This window comes from Muntiacus reevesi, chromosome 4 (assembly GCF_963930625.1).
Source record: "Muntiacus reevesi chromosome 4, mMunRee1.1, whole genome shotgun sequence".
NCBI classification, from domain to species: Eukaryota; Metazoa; Chordata; class Mammalia; order Artiodactyla; family Cervidae; genus Muntiacus; species Muntiacus reevesi.
Window position 1 is genome coordinate 41,076,563 of NC_089252.1, and position 24,124 is coordinate 41,100,686.

At 36.2% G+C, this 24,124-nt stretch overlaps 1 protein-coding gene across 1 annotated transcript; it reads right to left on the reverse strand.

Annotated features, from left to right (window-relative positions):
• Positions 1-8,205: 8,205 nt before the first annotated feature.
• CEP76 (centrosomal protein 76) lies at positions 8,206-24,105 on the reverse strand. Its single transcript, XM_065932608.1, has 12 exons — positions 23,844-24,105; positions 23,068-23,223; positions 21,902-21,983; positions 21,074-21,298; positions 19,745-19,930; positions 18,343-18,440; positions 17,654-17,782; positions 16,034-16,222; positions 13,818-13,984; positions 12,451-12,784; positions 10,400-10,617; positions 8,206-9,978 (listed from the first exon to the last, which is right to left on the reverse strand). The coding sequence occupies exons 1-12, from the start codon at positions 23,904-23,906 to the stop codon at positions 9,840-9,842; spliced, it is 1,986 nt and encodes a 661-aa protein (XP_065788680.1). The 5' UTR covers positions 23,907-24,105; the 3' UTR covers positions 8,206-9,839.
• Between the last annotated feature and the right edge of the window lie 19 nt (positions 24,106-24,124).

Below are 24,124 nucleotides of genomic sequence, written 5' to 3' on the forward strand. Positions count from 1 at the left end.
TTACAAGAATACAAAACAAAGCTTTAAAGTAATGTCACTTAATTACCGGTTCATAATCCAATTTGTAAAAAATGCACTATGTGTGCCACATCCCTGAAAAGACAAAGTCTAATTCCTTACATGATGACATAGATAGGATAGATGTAGATATACAAAACCTCTTAATTAAAAACAGAAACTAATGCTAAATTTTGCTGTTTTAAAAGTTTAGACCCAGTGTGAATTTTGAAAATACAGATGGCTTTAAAATATTACTGTTTTGTTTTTGACTCTGCCTCGTGGCATCTTAGTTCCCCTACCAGGGATGAAACCCCTACCCTCTGCCATGGAAGCCTGGAGTCTTAACAACTGGCCTCTAGAGAGTCCCCTAAAGTACTAGTTTTGAACAATGCAGAGAAACAGAGGAATGGTCTACTTTGGTAGACAATAGCACCATCTTCTGGCCTTTTGGGATATTGCTGCAGTGTTGCACTCGGACAACTACAGCCGAAAGTCATAAACATTTTTGTCCTTCCTCAAAAAACCACAACAAACTGTGGAAAATTCTGAAAGAGATGGAAATACCAGACCACCTGACCTGCCTCTTGAGAAATCTGTATGCATGTCAGGAAGCAACAGTTAGAACTGGACATGAAACAACAGACTGGTTCCAAACAGGAAAAGGAGTACATCAAGACTGTATATTGTCACCCTGCTTATTTAACTTATACGCAGAGTACATCATGAGAAATGCTGGTCTGGAAGAAGCACAAGCTGGAATCAAGATTGCCGGGAGAAATATCAATAACCTCAGATATGCAGATGACACCACCCTTATGGCAGAAAGTGAAGAACTAAAGAACCTCTTGATGAAAGTGAAAGAGGAGAATGAAAATGTTGGCTTAAAGCTCAACATTCAGAAGACTAAGATCATGGCATCCAGTCCTATGACTTCATGGCAAACAGATGGGGAAACAGTGGCAGACTTTATTTTGGGGGGCTCCAAAATCACTGCAGATGGTGACTGCAGCCATGAAATTAAAAGATGCTTGCTCCTTGGAAGAAAAGTTATAACCAACCTAGACAGCATATTAAAAAGCAGAGACGTTACTTTGCCAACAAAGGTCCGTCTAGTCAAGGCTATGGTTTTTCCATTAGTCATATATGGATATGAGAGTTGGACTATAAAGAAAGCTGAGTGCCAAAGAATTGATGCTTTTGAACTGTGGTGTTGGAGAAGATTCTTGAGAGTCCCTTGGACTGCAAGGAGACCTAACCAGCCCATCCTAAAGGAAATCAGACCTGAATGTTTATTGGAAGGACTGATGTTGAAGCTGACACTCCAATACTTGGGTCACCTGATGCTAACAACTGACTCATTTGAAAAGACCCTGATGCTGGGGAGGATTGAAGGTGGGAGAAGGGGATGACAGAGGATGAGACAGTTGGATGGCATCACCAACTCAATGGACATGAGTCTGGGTAAACTCTGGGAGTTGGTGATGGACAGGGAGGCCTGGTGTGCTGCAGTCCATGGAGTCACAAAGAGTGGGACACGACTGAGCGTCTGAACTGAACTGAAAAAAAAAAAAAAAAAAAAACACACTAAATGATTTAATCAACTGAACAACCCATGAGCCAGACACCTGCTAATCCTGGCATAGGGTAGTAAATAAATCTCAGGAGAACAATGACAGAAAGACGAAAGGGAGCAGAAGTGAGGAAAAGAAATCCAAATTTTATCAATGTTAACTTTAAAAGACATAGTCTTTAAAACAGATTCACAACAGAAGGACTGTTTTCCCTTCCTCAGTGATAATTTTTAAAAATATGAATAGATTTTAGCAAGAAAAATATTTTGGCACTAAATCACAGGAATATACAATATTGGACTTTTATTTTTGCCAAACAAATTTACTACTGATATATTGTGTTTAAATTTCTTGCCTTTGTGAGCATATGTGGAATTAAGTTGTGGCAAGATGACTAGTTAAATGTTTGATGTTCCTTCTGTATGCAGAAAAAGTAAAAGGTAAATCCTTAAAAATCCTAGCTATCTTCAGTTATAAATCCATTCATTGTACATCCTGAACACTTGATGCTTTTTTATATAGTGTAATTGTACTAATTTTTATATGATTTTTCAGAACCCTTTGCAATTTGGATAAGCCCTAAATGTCCATCCCCCCAGGGCTCTTAGAAAGTGACCACTGACAACTCAGAGGCTCTCAGAGGCTGACACCACCTCTGCAGTTTCAACAAACACTGTGGTGTAGCTTGGAACCTTCCCAGTTTCTCATTCTCAACTCAAATTCAAACATCTTTATGTACAGTATACTTTGTTCCAATTTCTGTCATTAATTTTCTTATTCTGTGGCTTCACCACCTTCAAAAAAAATCACTCTATGTAGTTAATATGTCTGCACAACTCAGATCAACATTTGAATGCCATCTTCAGATGCTGTGGTCTGTGAAAAGTGGTGACCTGTGTTATTTCCTCTGAATATAGTTTTAGTTTTTATTGATTTTGCTGTTATATTTATTAAACAATGGAATCTTTGAGATGTTTTATCATCTTATATTTACTTATCATTTTCGCAGAATAAATGTACTTCGTGTTTCACACTCTGGACATGCTGGCTGAGCTGCTCCGAGTCTTTCAGGGAGCACGGCCTTTCAGGGGGTACACTGCCTGTGCAGCCCACGCTTATCCCAGGCACTCTCAGACAACTGCTCCTAAGAGGCACATTCACCTAGAAAAGTGCACCAAAAAGGAAAAAAATAGAACAGCATATTTTTTTCAGTGTTATCACCTAAATTTTCTCTGCCCACAATTATAATACCTTATAACTTTACACTGATTTTTTTATACTTTGAAAGTGCTTTCCTCACTTATACAACTTGAAGGTCAGATATTATTTATCTTACAGATGATATCATACACACAACAAAACACAGGATTGGTGACTAAAGATGCAGCACTGGGATCCAGACCTCCTGACCAGCCCAGCTCTTTCTGCTGCACTAAAACATCTCTCTTAGTTAGCCCAGAGCACGAAAAGAGTCCTGACACTTCATCCCACCTGCACCAATTAAGAGTACAATAAAAAGCAGATGCTATAAAATTCATATCTACCAATAGGATCAATTGGGTCAGGAAGATCCCCTGGAGAAGGAAATGGCAATCCACACTAGCATTCTGGCCAGAAGAATCCCCATGGACAGAGGAGCCTGGTCAGCTACAGTCCACGGGGTCAGAGAGTTGGACACGACTGAGCGACTAAGTAGCAGCAGCAATATGATTGATTAAACTTTTGATAATTTAAACACTTTAAATGATGTGATGCCCCATCTCCCTGATGAATTCATCAGCACTTTAGTTTCACCCAAGCAGTTACCCCCAGAGCACTCATCTTCACCACCATCTACATGACTCCATCCCCATCAAAGGCCATACATGATCACTCCTATAAGGAGGTGAATTCCATCAACAATCCTAAATGCAATTTGAAACTCATCTCTTGTCACTGGATTATCAGACTGAATATTAACCAGAAGTCCTTAAAATTAGTCATGCAAACCTTATATGCAGAACTAGAAGTACATCAGCCAGCTAAGAAGAAAACAAAATTGGTTTCCTCAAGTCTATAAACTTGTAAAGAATTAGCTCTTTTCGTTTTTATGGTAAAGAAATATGTTTATTGCAAAACATGTAAAAAAAAATCCATTACTATCCTTTTACTAAATTATAACCTAAACCAGTGTTTCCCCACAACATTTTCTGTATCATACATTATAAGTTTACCTATCCCACCTTGATGAGATGAAGTTACACACCCACCTATAAAAAATGAGGAAAAGTACAGCAGTGAGGTGAAATATATAAATAGTAGCATATTGGTATGTCCATGGGGGACTCTGGAAAACCCAAGGTCAAACAATAGTTATATTTCAACTTCTTAATGTGATTCTTCTTTGAAACAATTAGTTCTAAACCAAGAAAGAAAGATGGTATTCTTATCCTGAATGTTAGTGAAATTATTAGCTTCAATTAGTTAAGATTTGATGTGGAAAAGCCCTCAAGAGACCTAAATTTTTAGCCAAGTCACTATTTCACTCTTAGGGAAATTTGAGTCTGCAGGGGTTATATGATTTAAATTGCTGCCAGTTGCCAAAGTAATTCAAATATACTTCCTGTAACATAAGCTTTCCACATCCTCTGTTTTAGCCATGTTACCTAGTTCTCACTGGATTTCAAAAGTTAAGATAAGCAGTAGCTTACTTCTTAATCCCAATGGGAAATAGAAAATAACACACAGCACAAAAATATCTGTATTTGATAAAGATGTTGATGTTTAACAGTAATTACTTGAAAATACAGAATTCTCGACGAAACTTTTAAGAGACCAGACTTTCAGGTTGTTTAAGGTAAAGAGACATAATCCGTTTTCAGACTTGTCATACCTTACTGATAAAACGAAGCTAAACTATTTTTTTCAAACCTCTGTTAATATCTTTATTAAAAAAAAACAAAAACTGGCCCTTTCTTTTTACTCCAAAAACCTTGTCTTTTCCCCTAACGTACACAGATAAAAGGTGGAACTGCCCTCAGGTCTAGAATTTCTCTCTGACCCTGTGAAAGGCTCATTTATTTTCCAAAGTCGACATGTAACCAGCACACATGGTTTGCCTTTTAATTAAATTGAGCAATGAATGAACCACCTTTTAGTTATCTTTTAAATTCTTGCCTTGGTGATTTTTGTGTAAGGTTACAGGTATGGCTGTATTTTCATGTCTATTCACTCACTGTCCTGAGAACGTGAATTCCTATGGCCACTTAATCCTTTCTCAAGGGTCATTCATGGAGCACAATGTCTTCCTTTCTGCTATTTGCTATGCATGCTCATTTGTCTCAGGAGCTGAAAGTGCAACCCTTGCTCCTACTTTCTGACTAGTCATCAAACCCTTTTAAAGTCTTTAGAAGAAAATCACTGACACTGAAATTTGTAAAGACATGGCTCCCAGATTTCATCCTGAAGCTCTACAATATTTTAAACAAACTTCCTATTCTTTTAATGGTATTAACATTATCATTATTCCGTTGCAAGATTTGGTAAGTAATGATCATTCTTCACCTGTAACACTTTCAAAATTCAGTTTTAACTAGATTATCTTCTTTTTAGCAGAAGCAAATTTTAATTTTACTTATGTTACACAATTATAAATATTGGGTCAACTTTCCTCACCTAAAGCAGAGCAGTGAAGTCAGCACCCAGATACTTTATGCCAACTATTCACAACCTTTATTTTGATTTAACACATAAGATAGAAGACATTTATTTATAAAACATTCCTACAAGCACATCTAGGGATATTTGAAATTCTCAGCTACCTACCTATTTATACCTACACTGATTTTTCTTCACTCAGTAAAAAATGTCATCATGCAAGACAATGAACATGACAAAATTAAACACCTAATAGCATATACTTAGCATCTTAAGTTTGCCTTAATTATTTTAAATACAACATTAAAACTGAAAACTCTTTCAAAGCACCTAAAAATGTGTAAAATAACTAAGAAGAGTTTATAACATAAAAGAAGTGTTGTAAAACATCACAAGGGATCACCCACAACTCCAGGCAGGGCCCTTCCCATAATCCCATTTTACAAACAGGCAAATGAGTCCCAGCCCAGAGAGAGCAGCCCGCTGCAGTTACAGTTATCAAGTCAGACATGAGACCTCCATCAGGTCTTACCTGTACAGATCACAGCACAAAAACTAGCATCTTCTAACAATCACTAGTTGGTGACTAAGTAGAGTACCAACTGACTAGAATCTTATTATACATATTTTAGAATAAAAAAATACCATGTACAGACACATTCAAAAAGACTGCAATTAATTGTGAACATGTCTTTGAAAAAAAATCTAGTATTTCCACGGAAAATTACAAAGAAGGAACTATTGAATTAATTTCATTTACCATATTTAAAACAACCTCTACTTGTAATATACAAGCTATTTAACCAATTCTTATGATCAGGTTTATTGAAAGTTGAAGATTCCAATTTAACATCTTTTCACTAAACCAAAGACACCAGAAAAATAAACTACAAATGAATATCACTTATGAATATAGACACAAAAATCCTCAACAAAATAGTATTAGCAAAATGAACACAGCAACACATAAAAAGAATTATATACCTTGACAAAGTACAATTCATTCCAGAATTTCAAGGTTGGTTTAACATTTGAAAATCAATTTATAAAAAAAAAAAGAAAATCAATTTATGTAATACATCGTATCAATAGAATTAAGAATAAGAAACAAAAGTCACAATTACCTCAACAGACACAGAAAGAGTATTTGACAAAACCCAGTAAACCTTTGTGGTAACATTTTTTTTCAAACCAGAAGTAAAATTAAAATCCTTCAACCTAATAAAGAGAATCAGTGACAAAAAACAGTTAACATCATACTTAATAGTAAAGAATAGATGGTTTTCCCTGAGATCATGAACAAGGATGTCTACCTTCACCACTTCTATTCAACACTATGCTGGGGGGTAGCAGCCAGGGTAATTAGGCAAATAAATGAAAAAATAAGTAAAAGATATCCAGATCGGAAAAGAAGAAAAACTCTCTCTCCTTGCAGACAACATGATTGTGTATAAAGAGAATCCTAAGGAATCCAACAAAAGACAAAAAAACTGTTAGAATTAATGAGTCCAGCAAGGTTGCAGGATACATCAATACACATAAATCAGTTGTATTTCTATATACCTGCAAAACAATCCAAAAAAAGAAAAAACCCATTTACAATAGCATCAAAAAGAATAACAGGAATAAATGTAACAGAAGAACTATAAAACTCACACTCGGAAAACCACAAAACATTGTTGAAGGAAATTAAAGATTTAAAACAAATATGAAGACAACTAATGCTCGTGATCCTAAGGCTTAGCATTCACTAAGGCAGTGACACTCCACAAACCAAGGCGCAAACCTGAGACAACCCTGCTACCCTGCCTGCCTTTCTGTAGAAATCGACAAGCTGATTATAAAATCCGTATGGAATTGCAAAGCACCCAGAACAGCCAAAACAATCTTGAAGGACAAAGTTGGAAGATTCTCACACTTCCCAATTTCAAAACTTAGAACAAAGTAGTGATACCGGAAATGTCAGGTACCAGCACAGCAGAAGAGCCTGGTACAGCAGGAATACAAGTTGGTGATTATAAACAAACTTGCACTTCAGACAGAGTGTGCTATGAGCAATAGGATAAGGTTCTTCAAAATTGGATGCTTTCTAGTTTATGTGTTTGGTTATTTTGTTAAGATTTTACATAGGTTTTGGCTAGTCTCAAATAATTTCTTAGCTACCAACAACTGGAAAGCAATGCTACTATCATTGGTATAAAAGGTACGTGCATGTTAAAAACAGATCTAACTCCTATACTTACCTGAAGTAGAAAGTACAAGATTGTCATCTGAGATAAAGAAAAAAATTACGAAACTGCAAACTGTAGTCTAACCTATTTTGTTTATAAACCAGAAGTGTAAATTAATTAGTTTAAGCAACTCATGTTCATTAACTAATGCCTTCCAATGGTCAGATATCAAGTACAGGATAGACACTATTTTATGAGCAACACTATATTTTTCAAATATAAAGCCTGCATTTTGACTCAACTCCTGTCTTTGTTAAGAAGTAGAAAAATGGGTTTCAAATGTGTGTACCTCCCAGAACCAACAGGTTAAAGATGTTTTCGATCATAGCTAAAAATTTCCACCTCATTGTTAGAAACAATCTTTTTTTGTTGTTGTTAGAAACAATCTTAAGGGCACCTAGAGTGTTCAGTTGGTTGAAACTGAATTTAATAAGTTTTACTCAACAAGTTTATGCTTGAGTAATGAAGTTTCTAATTTCTGACATTCTATTATATAAATACCTATTATATATTACATATGTTTAGAGAACTATGTTAGTGCACATACTGTCAAAATGAACACATTAGAAGCATAATATTTTAAAAAGTTTACAATTTTAATAGAAAAACAACTTTTATGACAGAGCTAAATATACAATGTAAATTTAATTTTTAAAAAGAAAAATTATTAGTAAGAAGATTAGCAGAATTCTAGTGACAAAAAGACTGAAATAATATTTGGAAATAAGCTATCTTTAAAGGAAAATATTAATTCATGCCAGGCTCTATTAAAGTGCATAAAAAGGAAATTTATTTTAGAATTTACACCAAAGGCGCATTACAAGTACATGTGTTACTCTGACACACTAATGCAGGAAGCTCAGCCTCAAAGAAAACATAGCCGTGATGTCATGTATCAATCTGCCTCCTAGGACATGCCTCACAAATAGTTTGTTCCAAAAGCTGAAAATTACAAGCACTCTTCCCTGTTGATAGCTTTGCAAGTAACTCTGGTAACAGACCAAAAAGTCTTAATTCTTATCTTGCTGATTCTCTAAAGTCATGTCAGTCTCAAGAAACTTCTGATTTCTGGTCATTTTCAATAAAAATTGATACGAGAGATATATTCAGACTTTTTAAACAAGTTATATCATAAATAATTACATATGTAAAAATTTAAAAGTAAATTTTAGAATATCTTTAGATTTTAATTTCTAAAATATTAAATCACTTTATTTGCCATGTTGAATTATCGATGAAAAGCGTAACTTGCACAGCCGCTAGGTATAGTCACTTTCATAAGAAGCCCGGTGGGTGCAGGAATGAATGAGAGCTGTACAGAGAGGCGGGTGGACAGCAAGGCAATCCTGTCAGGCAGCTTCCCATAAAATTTAAACCACTGTAACCTCTTCAAAGCGCACTGTTCTCAACTTAAAAACAAACATCAGCATGGAGGTGCTCACAGATGCTCATTTTTCAGTGGCCTCACATAATGATTCTCTGATTTACATTCGCCACATACAAATGGATGCTTTTGTCATAAAGAGAAAAGAAACAAAAACTGATTTCAAAAGATAAACTCCATGAGAGGCTAGTAAAGAATGCTCTGACCACATAAAATCAGCGACAGACTGCCAATATCAATTACAGAAAACAATTTCAACATACAACAAAAGGGTATAACAAATTTTTTCTAAAATACTCAATTCAAAAATAAATAAGCAAAAATAAAAATAATAAAATACACAATTCACTTTTACAATGAATCAAACTAACAAATATTTATAAATTATTTGCATACTTTCATATGTGGTTTGTTATTAATATTTATGCTTTTCTGCTACGAGCTTTTTCTCTGCTCCTGCATCCATGTCTTCCCATAACTCTCTAGAGAGTCACAAATATCCCTGTGGTTATGGGTAAACCACAAAAGTGGTAAATTCATCAAAATGTATTTCACCTATGTAATAAATAAATGTTGTGAAGTTAATTTCTCCTAATTTATATAAAATAATCCCATTACTCTATGAAAAATAATGATCGTATTAACTTCACTATGGCTCAAATCCTTAGGCAAATAACTTTCTGATTACCTGTTAATGCAAAGAAGACTAAGTAAATTTTATTTTCATGTTTTAACTACTGACTACTTATAAGCAAAGTAGTATTTATTAAAATAAGATAAACACTTAATTTATACTAACATCCTCTCAGATTTATACAAGTTTTTCATCCTTAATTTTTAAACACACATCATGATACTTTTCAAACATTATTAGTGAGGCTTATACAAAAGTTAAATATGACATTAAAGCCAGATTGTGATTTTTGAAGTAATGAACCTTGAAACACCTATTATTATTATCAATACAATGTGTAAAATTCTAATAAAACCCAGGTATAATCTTATAGAAACTTAGTCCTATAGTACTGAGCGATATTTACAAGCAAACATGATCCAAACAGCACAAGCAGATTCAGGGTAAGTAAACACGCGAACACGAACTGCCAGGCGCACCTGGTCTCCACGGCAACAGATGATTTCTTCACAGAAAGGAGACCTTAGAAAAGAGAAAATGGATTCAATTAAGAAATGAATTTAGGTTTTACTTTATTTCCAAGAAAGTCGGTATTTAAAATGATTTTTAAAAATCCTGTCTCTGTTATCAAGGACGCTGCAATTGTGGTAAAACTATTCAAATTATAAACTATTTCCTCAAAAAAAAAAAAAAACCTATTTCCTCGTAGCCTATTAAGTTTTTAAAATTACACTAGACAAGATCAGTGATCCTCGACAGAATCACTGGGGAAACAACCCGGAGCTCTCGAGAGCTACTCTGGCCCTAATGAATCACAGTCTGAGGCAAGAGGACAGGTCACTACAGAAGCTCCCTGTGTGACCCTGAAGTCATTCCTAAATTAGCGCCAAGTGTTCACTGAGATTATGTCAAAAACACCAAGACATCATAAATTCCACCTTACCGCAGACACGTGGCAAACGCGCGCCTCGCATTTCTATACACGAAGTGTATTGGGAACCCTTTAAATGTGTGGCCATCAGGCACAGCCCTTCTGATAGCATCCTGAAACTCTTCATTGCCCGCAGATATGCTTGTTGTACGCTCAAATTCATAAGACGCCAGAGCTGGTGACAAGAGATAAGAAAGCTGGTCTTCCCAGACAGTAGTGAGGCCAAGGTCCTACAGCAATCGAAATGGAAAAAGCAAAACACAATATTTTAAAAAACTAATTACAATTATAATGTTGATTATTTTAATGTATGCCAAGAAATGATTTTTAAAATCTGTCATAATTTTCTCAGCTTCCTATTAATTACTATAAGGATACAAAGAAGTAAAAATTATAAAAGGAAAAACAGGTATCTATCAGGTTTTACTTCTTAGAGAAATAACAGAAGGCAGCTAATGCAATGATGTTAGTGAAGGCTGCAAATCCTGTACTCCTTTAATATCCACAAGGAAAGACCATAAGGAATTGTCCTACTGAGGAAGACAACATGTCAATGAATTCTGAGGTCAAATTTTATTTAACTTTAAAGACTTTCATGAGATTGAATCTGCTTAACCTGATTGCTCCCACAATAAATTCAACTGTAGTAGGGGAGAAATGTCAACAAATTGTGCATATAATTAAACACAAACATTTACTGAGCATTTATGCTGCAAAAGGCACCAAAAAGCAGCAGCTACAGGCCCTCTGGGAGCTTAAGACATGCTGAAGGCAATTATAATTTCACTTCTGACATCAAATGAACCATTGCTACCTAGACATACAATTTTTTTAAATGCTACAAACTAAAAATTCTAAATATTTTGATTATTATAACAGACCTAATCTCACGTTCTGTTATAACTGGTTTCAAGTGATCCCAAGGGATCACCTATCTTCTTCCTGTGACTCTTACTTGCGGGCTTATAGACACCATTAACTTAGCAAGCAACCATCAATGGCATCCAGCTCAGCTTTGTTCTCTTTTTTCTAAACATGTAGTTCTTATAATGTATAAAAATGTCAGTTTCATTTTCAAACAGAAGCTAAGAAAGTAAAAGGCAATACAAGCGATGGAGGTAGGAGATGGAGCCCTGGCCCACCTACTGCTAGAAACACACTACAAGTGCCACATTCAATACTTCCCAAAACACACTCCTGAACACCCTGAGAAGTTGGCAAGTAGGTAAGATTTTATAGGCTAAAGGGAAGAGTAACTGGGAGCCCAGAGAACACAGCTGATAACTCAGAGTGTCTCTGATGGTTTCAAGGACCATGAGAATCAGGGCTCACCCAAGGAGGGGAGTAATAGGGAATCCCAAAAGGTGAATTAGAAATCAACCTTCTGTGCAAGTTCTGGACTCTAGTCTTTGGTTGATTATATGCATGGCAAGTAACTTTTACCACTCGAAGGCTGCTTTTTCACTCTCTTAATGAGTTCTGATGAAAGTAAGTTATTAATATACACTAATCTTTTCCATTATGATCAGTGCTTTTTTATGTTTCCTCTAAGGCCCTTCACGAAATCTAAATGGCTACTAAGAAGCTTGATCTTGTTAGTAATCAAGGAAATGTAAATCAAAGCCACCATGAGGCTATAATCTTACACCTACCTAGTGTAATGTAACAGAAAAATAAAACAACTAAACAAACCTGGAAAAAAAATGAAAATGAAAAAATGTAACCCAATATTGTCAATGGGGAATGATTTAAATAAGTACAAAGAGAAAATCCAAACAGTAGTATTCAAAAAAGTCTCAACAAGTCCACCGTTCTTCATTCCTACAAGGACAAGGATGTAATAATTTCTGTAAGTACTGGTGAATTCACAACGTTTTGAATCTCAGAGTTTTACTCCTATGACTTTCAAAACCACAACTTTCATAAAGGAAAGGACTGAATTTGTTTTATTTAGGGCTAGAATAGTGATTGAAATTATTTTACACACCAAAAAAAAATAAATATCTTTTAAATACATAAACATGAGCAAAATACAGGAAAGCCCAAATCTCAGTGTTAATTACCTTCCTGTGTTCCGACACAAGCAGTCTGAGCTGCATTTCTATCTCATTGCTTGTCACAGAAGCGTCGATCGTGGACGCACACAGCGGAGGGAAGGGAGGGAGGGACGTGGTGGCCCCCGGAGCACACACGGATTTAACTGCTTCCTCACTCATGGGTTTCCACTTGGACTCATCATTCAGATCAAACACACAGCTTTCCACTGAGTCAGAGGGCTGACAGTTTCCCAGGAACGTCTGATGATTGAAAACACAACCAATTGTTCGATACGGGTACAACGGTTTGGGCTGTTCGGCAGCCGGAGGCTCATCAGGGTTGATAGGTTTGTGGAGGTACCTAAAAAAGGTTAATCATAGTTTTATATAGTAAGAACTCAGAAATTAAGACGACAGCAGCAACTTACTGAGGAAAAAAATTACTCTAACACTTAAGGTCATAACTACTTCCCAAGACTAGAGTTTAATATTTGTTTCTCCTTGTATTTCCACAATTTGATTACATCACATAGACTGGATGGCACATCTTATGATACAGAAACCAATTTTATTCCTTCAACATAAGAATATATTCCATGCATAGCATTAAGATCACAAACATTATCCAGGTAACAAAATAATTTAGCCACACATTTTTAGGCACAACTAACTAAAATGATTATCACCCAGGGAAACAGAAAATCCAGGAAAATGAGAAGAGGGTTCAGGGCTGTGCCTTCAGGAACTCCCACATCTGAGGCAAAAAGAAGGAAAACAGAGAACAGCCAGAGAGGAACTACGAAAGCTGAAACACAGTGCTATGAGAGAAGCTAAGAAGGAGAATGTTCCAGGAAGGAGGGAACATTTCAATCTATCAAAATCTGATGACACCGAGAAAATGTAAACTGGATTTACCAACAAGGAGCTGGTAACCATGTCAAGTTTTCAAAAGAAATGATTTACAACTTGAATTTATTTTTAGGCTTAGGAACAATCATTAGAAAACACATATGCCTGGACTTCCTTGGCAGTCCAGTGGTTAAGATTCCATGCTTCTACTGCAGGGGGCGTGGGTTCAATCCCTGGTCTGGGTACTAACACCCCATTTGCCACATGGCCCACCCCCCACCCCCCAAAAAAAGTCCAAAACTATATGCCAATTATACAAAATTAAAAGTAAGCATAATTTATTTTTTATTAATATCATGTTGGTAAAGAATATTTTAGGTATACAAATTTTCTTAGCTTAGTTCATAGCTATCTTAATTGAGGCAATTTTTTAACATACCCCAAATTATCAATATGTGCCTTCTGATACTATCAATAAAACAGAACCTACAATGGACAACATTTACACCTTCGTGCTAATATCCCTATAAACGTGGCTGACAAACCTGTGTCCTGTTAAACTCTCCCAAAAAGTCACGGTCCCATCAGTGCCACACGTCATGACCCATGCATGGGGCACGCCCTTGGCCTTGGTCCCGACACAGACGAAAGCTTCCAGCCCGTACCCGAGCAGGAGGCTGCACAGAAGATTGGCGTGGTCTTCACAGTCTCCCTGCAAACAAAAGGAAGTAACATGAAGTACTTACTCCCTCACATGGTTTCTGCATTAAATATTTAAATACAAAATTGCAATTAAAAAGTGTTAACTAAATTTTTACTTTTAATCATTTAGGCCAGTGTTAAGCTAAAACAATGAGGGGAAAAAACAATGTGCATTTTAGAAGCACCCGTTTTACAAAGTCAGTGCCTACAAAACTGACAGTCTTAACATACACTTCAAGACTCCATAGTTTACAAAGAACTCACACAACATAGAAGCAGTAATAATTTTTTTGAAGATTTTTTTTTTTTGATGTTGACTGCTCTTAAAGTCTTTATTAAGTCTGTTACAATATTGTTTCTGTTTAATGTTTTGGTTTTTGGCCTTAAATGCACATGAGGCCAAACCCTCATCCCCTTAACCATCACGGAAGTGCCCCCAAGGCAGTAAGAATTTAAAGATAAATAGCTAAAGGGCAAGAACACACAAGATGACTGGTCATAGAGGAGGAAATTCCAATAAATGGGAAAACACTCAAGCTTAAAAACAATGATTTAAAGTATCTATACTTGATCATTTTAAGGAAATACACAGAAAAAATGACTGGATAAAAAAACAACAATGGCTGTCATTAGGGCAGGTTATACAGAGCTTCCCTTTTTCTTGTGTAAACTCTCTTTGATAATGTTATACTACTTTCACAATTTAAAAAAATTACAAAACTACAAAAATAATAGAAAATATGCATTTTCTGTGAAAAACCTTATTCAAATGTTACACAGTAAGGCCACAATTATATGAAGATATGTACTTCAGTTTAGGACTACAGGTAACATACAAAAGCAAAATAACTACTGATTTCAGAGTCAGAACGAGGGATGAGCTCTCGGCCCCCAAATTCTGCACTGGTAGCTCTACACTGCTGTCTTTTAGTTAATAATAATAAAACAAACAGCATCCTATAAATGTTAAACTGACTTTTGAAAATCATTAATACTCAACCTTTTAGACCCAGTCAGTCATTTCTGTACACTGAGATTCTGTATTAGGAAAAAATCTCAAAAGAAAAAAATAACAATATAACCAAAGATATTCAATGCAAAAATTCATTCACAGTGATATCAAAAATTTGGAAGCAATCCTAACTTACCCAAAAGAAACAGTTCCTATGATGGCAAAATCATTAGGTGGATTTTATGTATCAGCTAATAAAAATTTCATTCAGACATTCATAGTATGTCTGGAGATACTGGAGATCATAGTATCTGAGCAACACATGGGAAAATGTTCATAGCATAGAGCTAATTTATAAAGCAGGGCACACAATTCTATTTATATCAATTGCAATTATGGGAAAAATATATACATAGGACAAAAACATAAAAATATATAAATAGATGAAAAATAGAATTATGGGTGAAATTTCACTTCTACTATTATAAAACTAATGTTTTCTAAGAAAAATATTTTTAATAATTTTCAAAGTTCAAGATGTGCTTTCTCCTCAAACAAACTCAAGAAAATAGTGAATCAAAAGGGGTGATTATTTGTATTACAAATGAATTATTTAGGAAATCATTTTAAATATATACAATATATTCCTACTATATTTGAAGTTTTTATTTTAAGTTTAAATCTATACATACAACTTTTGGGAATTACAACTTGGAAATAAATGAAATAATTTTTTCAATAAATAATGTTTAACTGTTTTCAACTGTCTTAGGATAAAATCCTTCCAATCAACAATCAATCTCTAATCTAAGTGGTTTTTCCCATTCTGTAAGCTCTGCCTTGTGAATACCTATATGTACTGCTTATACAACTTCAGACTAAAAATTACTTCAAAACAATAGTAAAGAAATTTTTTTTTCATTCTGTTTCAAAAGAGTTGGAATGCTAGAGTCTAATTTTTATAATACTATCAACAATTTTGACATAGGAAATTAGAAAACACCCCAATATATACTTTTTTCCTAAGTTAATTCTTTTACAAATATACCATCAACTCATAGTAACTACAATGTACTGGTTTTTAGTTCTAGTATGTGTGTAGGATACCTTGTTTCTACAGAGAAAGGCCAGCAGAGTGCACCACTGCTCCTGTTTACCTCCTCCTCCGATAACAGGGGCTCGTTCATAACCAAGGACATTGACAAATCTTGCTGCTTGCCTTGGAGTGTCCAAAAGCCTTCCAGCTCGAAGTGGTTTGACGTAAGAACAGACTGGTCTGTTAATCCCATTTTCATCCTGGAGGGAAAGAGAAAACATTATCTGTAGTGACAGTTAATCATTTCCAATTTAAACACTTTGTCTCAGAACACATCAGAGAGAAAATAATCCTGGACACCATTTGAGCACTTGCTTACCTTGCATCCAGCACTAGGCTACTGAGTGTTGTATATACAATTTTTCTCTTAATTCTCATAACTTCTTTTCAAAGTCTATGACATTAGGAACTTAAATCATCATATGACCTGGCAACCCCACCCATGGATATGTGTCCAAACCAACTGAAGTCAGTGTCTCAAAGACACAGCTACACACCCATCCCATCACTTAAGCATCACTCACAACCGCCAAGGCATGGAAACACCTAAGTGGATGTCAAGGGATGAGCCGATAAAGAAGGCATGGGGTGTTATTCAGCTCTTCCATGGGTCATTTCTCTGGTCCACTTCCCCCTCCCTCCCTGTCCTCTCTGCTCCAACGGGGTAGTGAATGACCACATTCCAGACTACACAAAGAAGAGGGGGCCAGTTATACTTGGGCTGGTTTCTCTTCGCCCTTTTCCCAATGTCGCTGCTCCCCTCCTATCTGTCAGTCAACATACAGACAAGGCTGTCAGGAAGTCAGAAGACATTCCCACATTCCCATCACCAACCAACTATGTCATCCACTCCCAAGCTTCTCATCTACAAAGTGAACCACCTTTAGCCTGTCCTAAAAGATAGGCAATGTAGGGAAAAGCTACACAAATGTACAGGATCTGAGACACAGTACTCACAACACTACACTCATATGCTTTCATAGCACCTACACAAGACTGAATACATAGAAAAATATCTGAATGGTTCCTCAGAAGCTATTAAAAAAAAAAAATCTGGATCTGATTATTTATGTTGGTTTACTAATGACAGAAAACAGGCTTAGGATACAGAAAAAATAGAGGCAGAGATACATAACTGAAATGCTATAGTTAAATATGAGTGGTTAGCAGCTTAGAGATCTTGGTTGAATAGACTCATTACATGTAATACTCCTTGTCTTAAAAAATACCCTAACAAAAAAATACATGCCTATACTACCAATTCTGCACCTGAAAGCTGAATTTACATGTAAATTGCAAAGTGTCCTACTACTTATCTAGTACAAAGTATCAATGGAGGACAAACTCCAAATTAAACAAAATGAGTTTTCATCTAGTTTAAATTAAACATGTTCAAAAATGGTTTAGAAAAATAGTAACTGAAAATAAAAAGCATAATAAAACAAAGGTTGTGATATGTCACTCACCTACTTACTACTGTCAGATTATTACAAAATCAGCATTTTGTTTTACAAATAAATTTTCACTTGTCTGGAATAAATACATTTTACAAATTAAAGTTAATTGAAATTGATGTTTACAACCAGTAAATCTCAAATACAGCTGTGAAACTTCTCATACAATTTACAAACCTGTGCGAAAATCTTCACCAGTCGTGAATTGTGTGAGGGTCGAATTTGCAAATATTCTCTCCACCACTGCTTAGCATACACAAGAAATAACCGCTCTTTCTCTGCAGTTTTCTGACGTTCCAAAGCAAGCTTGAAATTTAAAAATATACTTATCAATTTATATTCATTCTCTTCAATAATGATCACAAAATATGGAACAAGTCTATGCACCTCCTCCATCTTTAGCACTACTCAATCAGGACACCATCATCTGTCATCCATAAGGGCCCCTAACTGGCCTCCCTGTTCTCACACTTCCCAGGACAATCCAGTCTCCATGCCAATCATGTCTGACTCTCTGTGACCCCATGGTCTCTGGCCTGCCAGGCTCCTCTGTCCATGGGATTCTCCAGGCAAGAATACTGGAGTGGGCTGCCACTGCCTCCTCCAGGGGATCTTCCCGGCACAGGGATCGAACCCAAGCCCCCTGTGTACCCAGCATCACAGGCAGGTTCTTTACCAGTGAGACACCTGGGAAGACCCCATACCAGTCAGAGCTACATTTTTGACCCAGACAAAAATTTCTAAATAATGTCATACTATCATTGTCTTGCTTACAACTAATAAATGATAATTTTCTAAAAAGAGAACACTTCCTAGGATTTACATGTATGAAAACACACAAAGAAAAGAAACTCAGGATTATTTACCTGTGTATTCACTACTTCTTGAGATAATGTTTGATTGAGCGGTGGGTACATCTCAAGTTTTATGTTTAAAATTCCTACAGAAACTTTAGATTCTGTGCCTGTAAATGTAAATAAATGTAACTTCAGAAGTTTCAATACTCGGTATATTTAGTCAATCAAAGCTTAACCAAACTAATTTAAGAATTTTGTGCTTTATCACTTATATGGAATAAGACAATATTCAAACTCACCTTTTATATTCATATTAAAAATCCAGCTCAAATTGGTTTTTATTTTGTTCAGACTTTTACCTAGTAATAAGATTACCTGTTTTCCTAGCTTCTCGATCACTTTTAAGTGATTTTTCAGACCTAAAGGATTTATGAGTCTTGATTTTTATCTTCATTAAAAACAAAGTCAAAGCAACTGTTAATGCCTCATTCTCAGAAAATATTTATACATTTTGCCACATATAGTAATTTCTATTTATCCCTTCCCATTTTTCACATTACATATGAGTACAAATTTTTAATCCATGCCTGGACTTAAAGAATTAGAAAACAAATATACTTCACACCATAACTATTTAATATTTTTATGATAAATCAGAAATTTCCAGGTCATTACCATGGATATTGTGTTATGCTTATATTTAAAAACAAACAATGGGTATTGCTTTTGAAAATAAATCTCCTACATAAAGCTTTTTCCCTACTATTTACTTAAGGAAAAATGTATTCTGGGTCTAACCTATCGAAATCTAACTTACTAAAGCTCTATTGTCCACTGGTCAAGCTTAACTCTGTAATCAAATTTTAATACCAAAATAATTCCATTATACGTAGTGCTTACAACAGTGCAGCTTTTATTTTGCCTTTCATTCCACTAGCAAACATGTATTATATATCAGGGAACCTGCAAGAACCCAGGGACACAGTGGTGACAATACAGGTACCATGTCCAATCTCCAAGGGGACACTGACGACAGCAGCACTGAGCAAGTGTGTGAGCCCCTGTCCCACCTGGAAGAGGTGAGAGGAACATCTACTCCAGATTCTGTAAGAACCTACCCTGGCAGGGCTGGGGTACAAGCTATCATGTATGGGTGCATGCCTGCATGTTTGTGTAAAGAAATCTTAACTTTATTTTTAGCAAATAAATTTGGAGAGGAAAAGCCCTCGAGATTTCTTTATGTATCTCCCAGAAATTTTTTTTTTCCTTAAAACAAGGAGAGAGTGACAGAGAAGTCCAATATTCACACTACTCAAGACACTTCCCCAGACTCCGATACTAGAGTCCAACTGTAATTCCAACAAATTCTTTCTACATGTTTCCCTCCTGGTTTACAAAGGCATTTTTAAAACATAAAATATATTTACAAACTGTGGCTATAAAAAGGTAACAGTGATATTAATCATCATACCTACACCCATAAGTTCCACAGTAAGATTGGTCACTCCATTTTCTGAGCCCAACACTGATCGCCATTCAAGAAAATAGGATGCAACTAAAGTGGTCTCAGCAAATATGTCTGTCTTGATTAGCACCATATGAACTGGGTCACTTATTGATAACATTGTGGTAGAGTCAGCCATTCTAGTTCCATCACCTAGCAACATAAACCAAAAACATTACACCACATGACATATCCAGTTAGGCCAACGTAAAAGAATATTTTCACTGAAAAGGATACTAATAATAAACATATAAAACCAACAGAATAAGTCAGCAATGCCTCAGAAAGCATACAACAGTGTGGGAATAAAAGAATAGTCCCATTTCTGTTGCTAACTTTTCAGGAGACTGGTGGAACTGTGACAAGTTATCTAGTTGCTTAATGCATATTGGTGTTTTCTAACCTCTAAGAGGTTAAGTCTATTCTTCAAAAGTACATAAATTAAGTATATGCTACCACTATAAAAATCCTTGAAATATGTCAACATTATTCCCCAAAATATCTTTATCCTTAAAGCTCCAGGAGTTAGTGATGGACAGACAGGGAAGCCTGGCGTGCTGCAGTTCATGGGGTCACAAAGAGTCAGACACGACTGAGCGACTGAACTGAACTGAACTGAAACCTCTAGGAAAAAAAACACTGTATTATCTACACAAAAATGAAAGATCCAGCACCTTGGAGCTACCAATTTAAGCCAGTAACTGCCTTATTAAGGTAATACTTATCACCGAATAAAAAATAATAAAATTTTAGTAGTGCATTAGCTATTTCAGCAATCTAAAATTCTGAATGTATAATGCTACAACTTCGTTAAATTAACAAATATAAACATTTTGACATCCACAACTAAGATATGACACCTTTAAAGGAAGGAAAAATGTAAAATAATGATAGTAACCAAGTATCATAATTTTAAAGTCTTAAAAATGAGTTATAGATTCACGTCTAAACTCTCACTTGTAAAAGTTACTAACGTCGTAAATCAAACCATCTTTCAGAAATGAAGAGGATCCCGTATCATTCTCCACCTAACAAGTATTTAAATGTTTACTACTAAATAATCACCCATTAAAAGTCAAAAATAACCTTCAGGGAAAACTAGCCAAAAATAAAGCAAGAAGGTAGGTAGTACTAATTTACATAGGAAAAAAGCAGTAAGGGAAAAAACAAATAAAACAAAAGACTGGGGAGATTCATCCATTATAAATCTCTTAAGTAAAAGTTGTTAAAGTTGTTCTGCGATAAGATTTAACGGAGATTTACAAAATTAAATGACAGTTGATCATTGCTCCTTACCTAAATTTTCTCTGTGTACTTCAAGTAAAAAGCCGTCATGAAAATCTGGTTCACAGGCACACGGAACAGGTTTAGAACGAAAACGTTGGTTTCGAAAATGTAAACATAAGGTAAAGGTTGAACAAGCTTGTCCGGGTAAAGGCTCAGGTTCTTGCAGATGTTCCAAGAAAGCTTTTCCACCCAAAACCTGAAGGTAAAGATACCTCCGTGTTGGATCAATATTAGCTGTAAAGTGTAGCAATACATATGAGGAAACTGCCAATCAACTTAAGCAATGTGATCAAGACAACAGGAAATAACTTGACAGAAATAAAACCAAAGACTAAAAAAAGGAAGAGTAACAAGTCTACCATAAACCAGGCTCATTTGTACCCAGGGAAGAAAAAATACGTAATAGGATATCTTTTTCTGATTTATATTTTGGCTACTTTCTTCCAGCTAAACAGGAGTTGGAGCCAAGGTTTAGTATATCTTTTTTTCTTTAGTTTCTTATACAACAAATCATCTCGGACAAATACCAACTCAGTAAGTATACTTATTAGATAATTACATTGCCATTAAAAAAGTAAGGCTATACAATTTATAAAATATATTAATAAAACATGAAAAACAGATAGTCCTGTTTTTGTTTCCACTCAGCTATACATTAAATCTTTGATACATTTCATGCAAAATAGAATCTAAGTTTTCTGGATGATTTATCAGAAAAATATAAGTACCTCATTCTGGAAAAATAATCGAAACGCTTTCTCTCAAATACAAAACACTAAGCACATCTATATGCAATACTATCCACAACTAAATTAATGTTAAAAAAAATAAACATACTTTTTTTTAATAATGTTGATTGTCTGTCAGTAAAACAAACAGGTTGTTTTGGAGAGGAAGGGAGTTCTTGATCAACATTATCCTAGAATGGCAGGAAAAAAATCAAAAATTAGAAAACAAAAATTACAGTTAAGTAAGAAAATGCCAATAATGGGACTAAGAACTGGACCAAAAGTAGACAGGATAAAACCCCCACAAAATGCCTTTACTCTCCTACCACAGTTAGAATAATGAAAAGTCTGCTGAAACAGTAATGTAACTAATTGGTCACTCCTAAAGTCTAACATGAAGGAATTCATGATCTTCAAGCCATGTCCACAGAATGCTAAAACAAATTTTTAACACTTTACAGAAGGTTAAACTTTCTCCAAACCTCAAATGACATCTGGCTTGTGGTTCCACCAGGAACAGAACTGATTTTAATAAGGCAGTGACATTCACACAGCAGAAGCTATTACTAGGTCAGTTTTTATAACAAATGAGTTTATAAACCTCAAAAACCAAAAAAGGATGCTGGACTAAAATACTTATTCTCTGGTGTATTACAAAGTCCATCCAATTTCCACATTATGTTACCCAGGTATTGAGGTCACAGTCTCTCATTATTGCCTCACTTTCAAAAGACCTACTTACTAATTTGTGCACTGAGAGGCATCACCTCACTACTGACCTATTTGTGTGAAAAGATTTGCAAGTTCTTATGCAGACAATTAATTCCTTAAAGAAACTAACAATCTGTTCATCTTAGGGAACACAGCACCAAACAATATGTTTATTTCAATAATAAGCTTCGTGTAGAAAGATTCCAGAATATTAATTTAGAAAAAATACAGCTGGAGTGAACTAATTTGACTAATACACACACTTAAAGTTTCAGACCTAGAGAATAAGAGAAAACTCTCACTGTAGAGGGAATAATTAGGTCCATAATTTCAGTTTCAAAGATACATAATCCTACCCACTCCACGGATATTACTAGACACAATGGTCTTACTTAAAAAGTAGTTTCACACACACACACACACACACACACACACACACACACACACACACACACACACACAGTAGTTTCACTAAAGAGAGGCCCCAAATTGGACCCTAAGAGTGGTGTTAAACATGAGAATGTACTTAGACTCTCAAATGTTTTCCTCTAAAAGATTACTCACAGAAACAAAATTAAGTTCTTTCATCACATCATCAATGATTCCCCGGCGTTTAAGGGCTTTGATCAAATCTTCGGTTGATAGTTGTTGTTGATCAGGTGCCAATTCTTCCCGAATAGTCTCAGCAAGGATTTCTCTTATCCTGCCATGGACATCCATCTAGGTAGAAAACTCGTATTAGGACTTAAAACGTTATAGGGCAGTCAAAGACAGACAACTAGCTAACATCTTTCCAAAATATTGACCCCAAAATAATAATAATGAGAGAGTAGTTAGATTAAACTCAGGAAGGTTTCTCAAGTAACTGTGAGATTGTTACCGAAATTCACTGAGAATAAAGGTAAGATTTTTTAAAGGAAAAAAAAAACTTTTAGGATAAATATTTTTAACTCTAAAAATAAGCTCTAAGCTTATCTATTACATTTGCTAGCACTTTCCCACAAATAACACTCGACTGAAACCAATCTTTGGAGAGTACAGCAGAGCAGTGGAGGAGCGACCAAAGGCCAAAAGTCAACTTTCAACCTTTTAGACGTGGCCGAGGGTTAACGGAGTGACCCTTTACGAGTCTGGGGGAGACGGTGGGAGTCAGGACCGCCGCGGGGCAGAGACGCTGACACTCGGCACGGGGCGGTGGCTGGAGGCCCTGCTGACCCAGAGGACCAGCAGCCCCTCCATGCCGCCTCCTGTGAAGTGACGGCCTCCGGCCCCACAGCCCTCTCCCCGCGGCTCCGCGGTGCCCGCCGGCCCAGCCCCCGCCGGCCGCCCTCCCGCCTCACCTTGCTCAGCTGCTGGTGGATGAGCTGCTTCAGCTCGGACGCCTTCTCCGGCGGCAGCGACATGCTGTGCTCCCCCTCGGGCGCGCCGGCGGCCGCAGCGTCTCCGCGGCGGCGCCAGAGCCCGCCACCGCTCGCCTCGCGCGCTCCCGGGGCCGCCGCGTCAGGCCGGCGGGGGAACCGGGCGGCTACAACTGCTGTTTCCAAACGGCGGCCGGGCTGCCCCCGCGCCGCCTGTCAGTCCCCTCGGCCGGCGCCCCGGCTCGGCCCCGCCCGCAGACTCC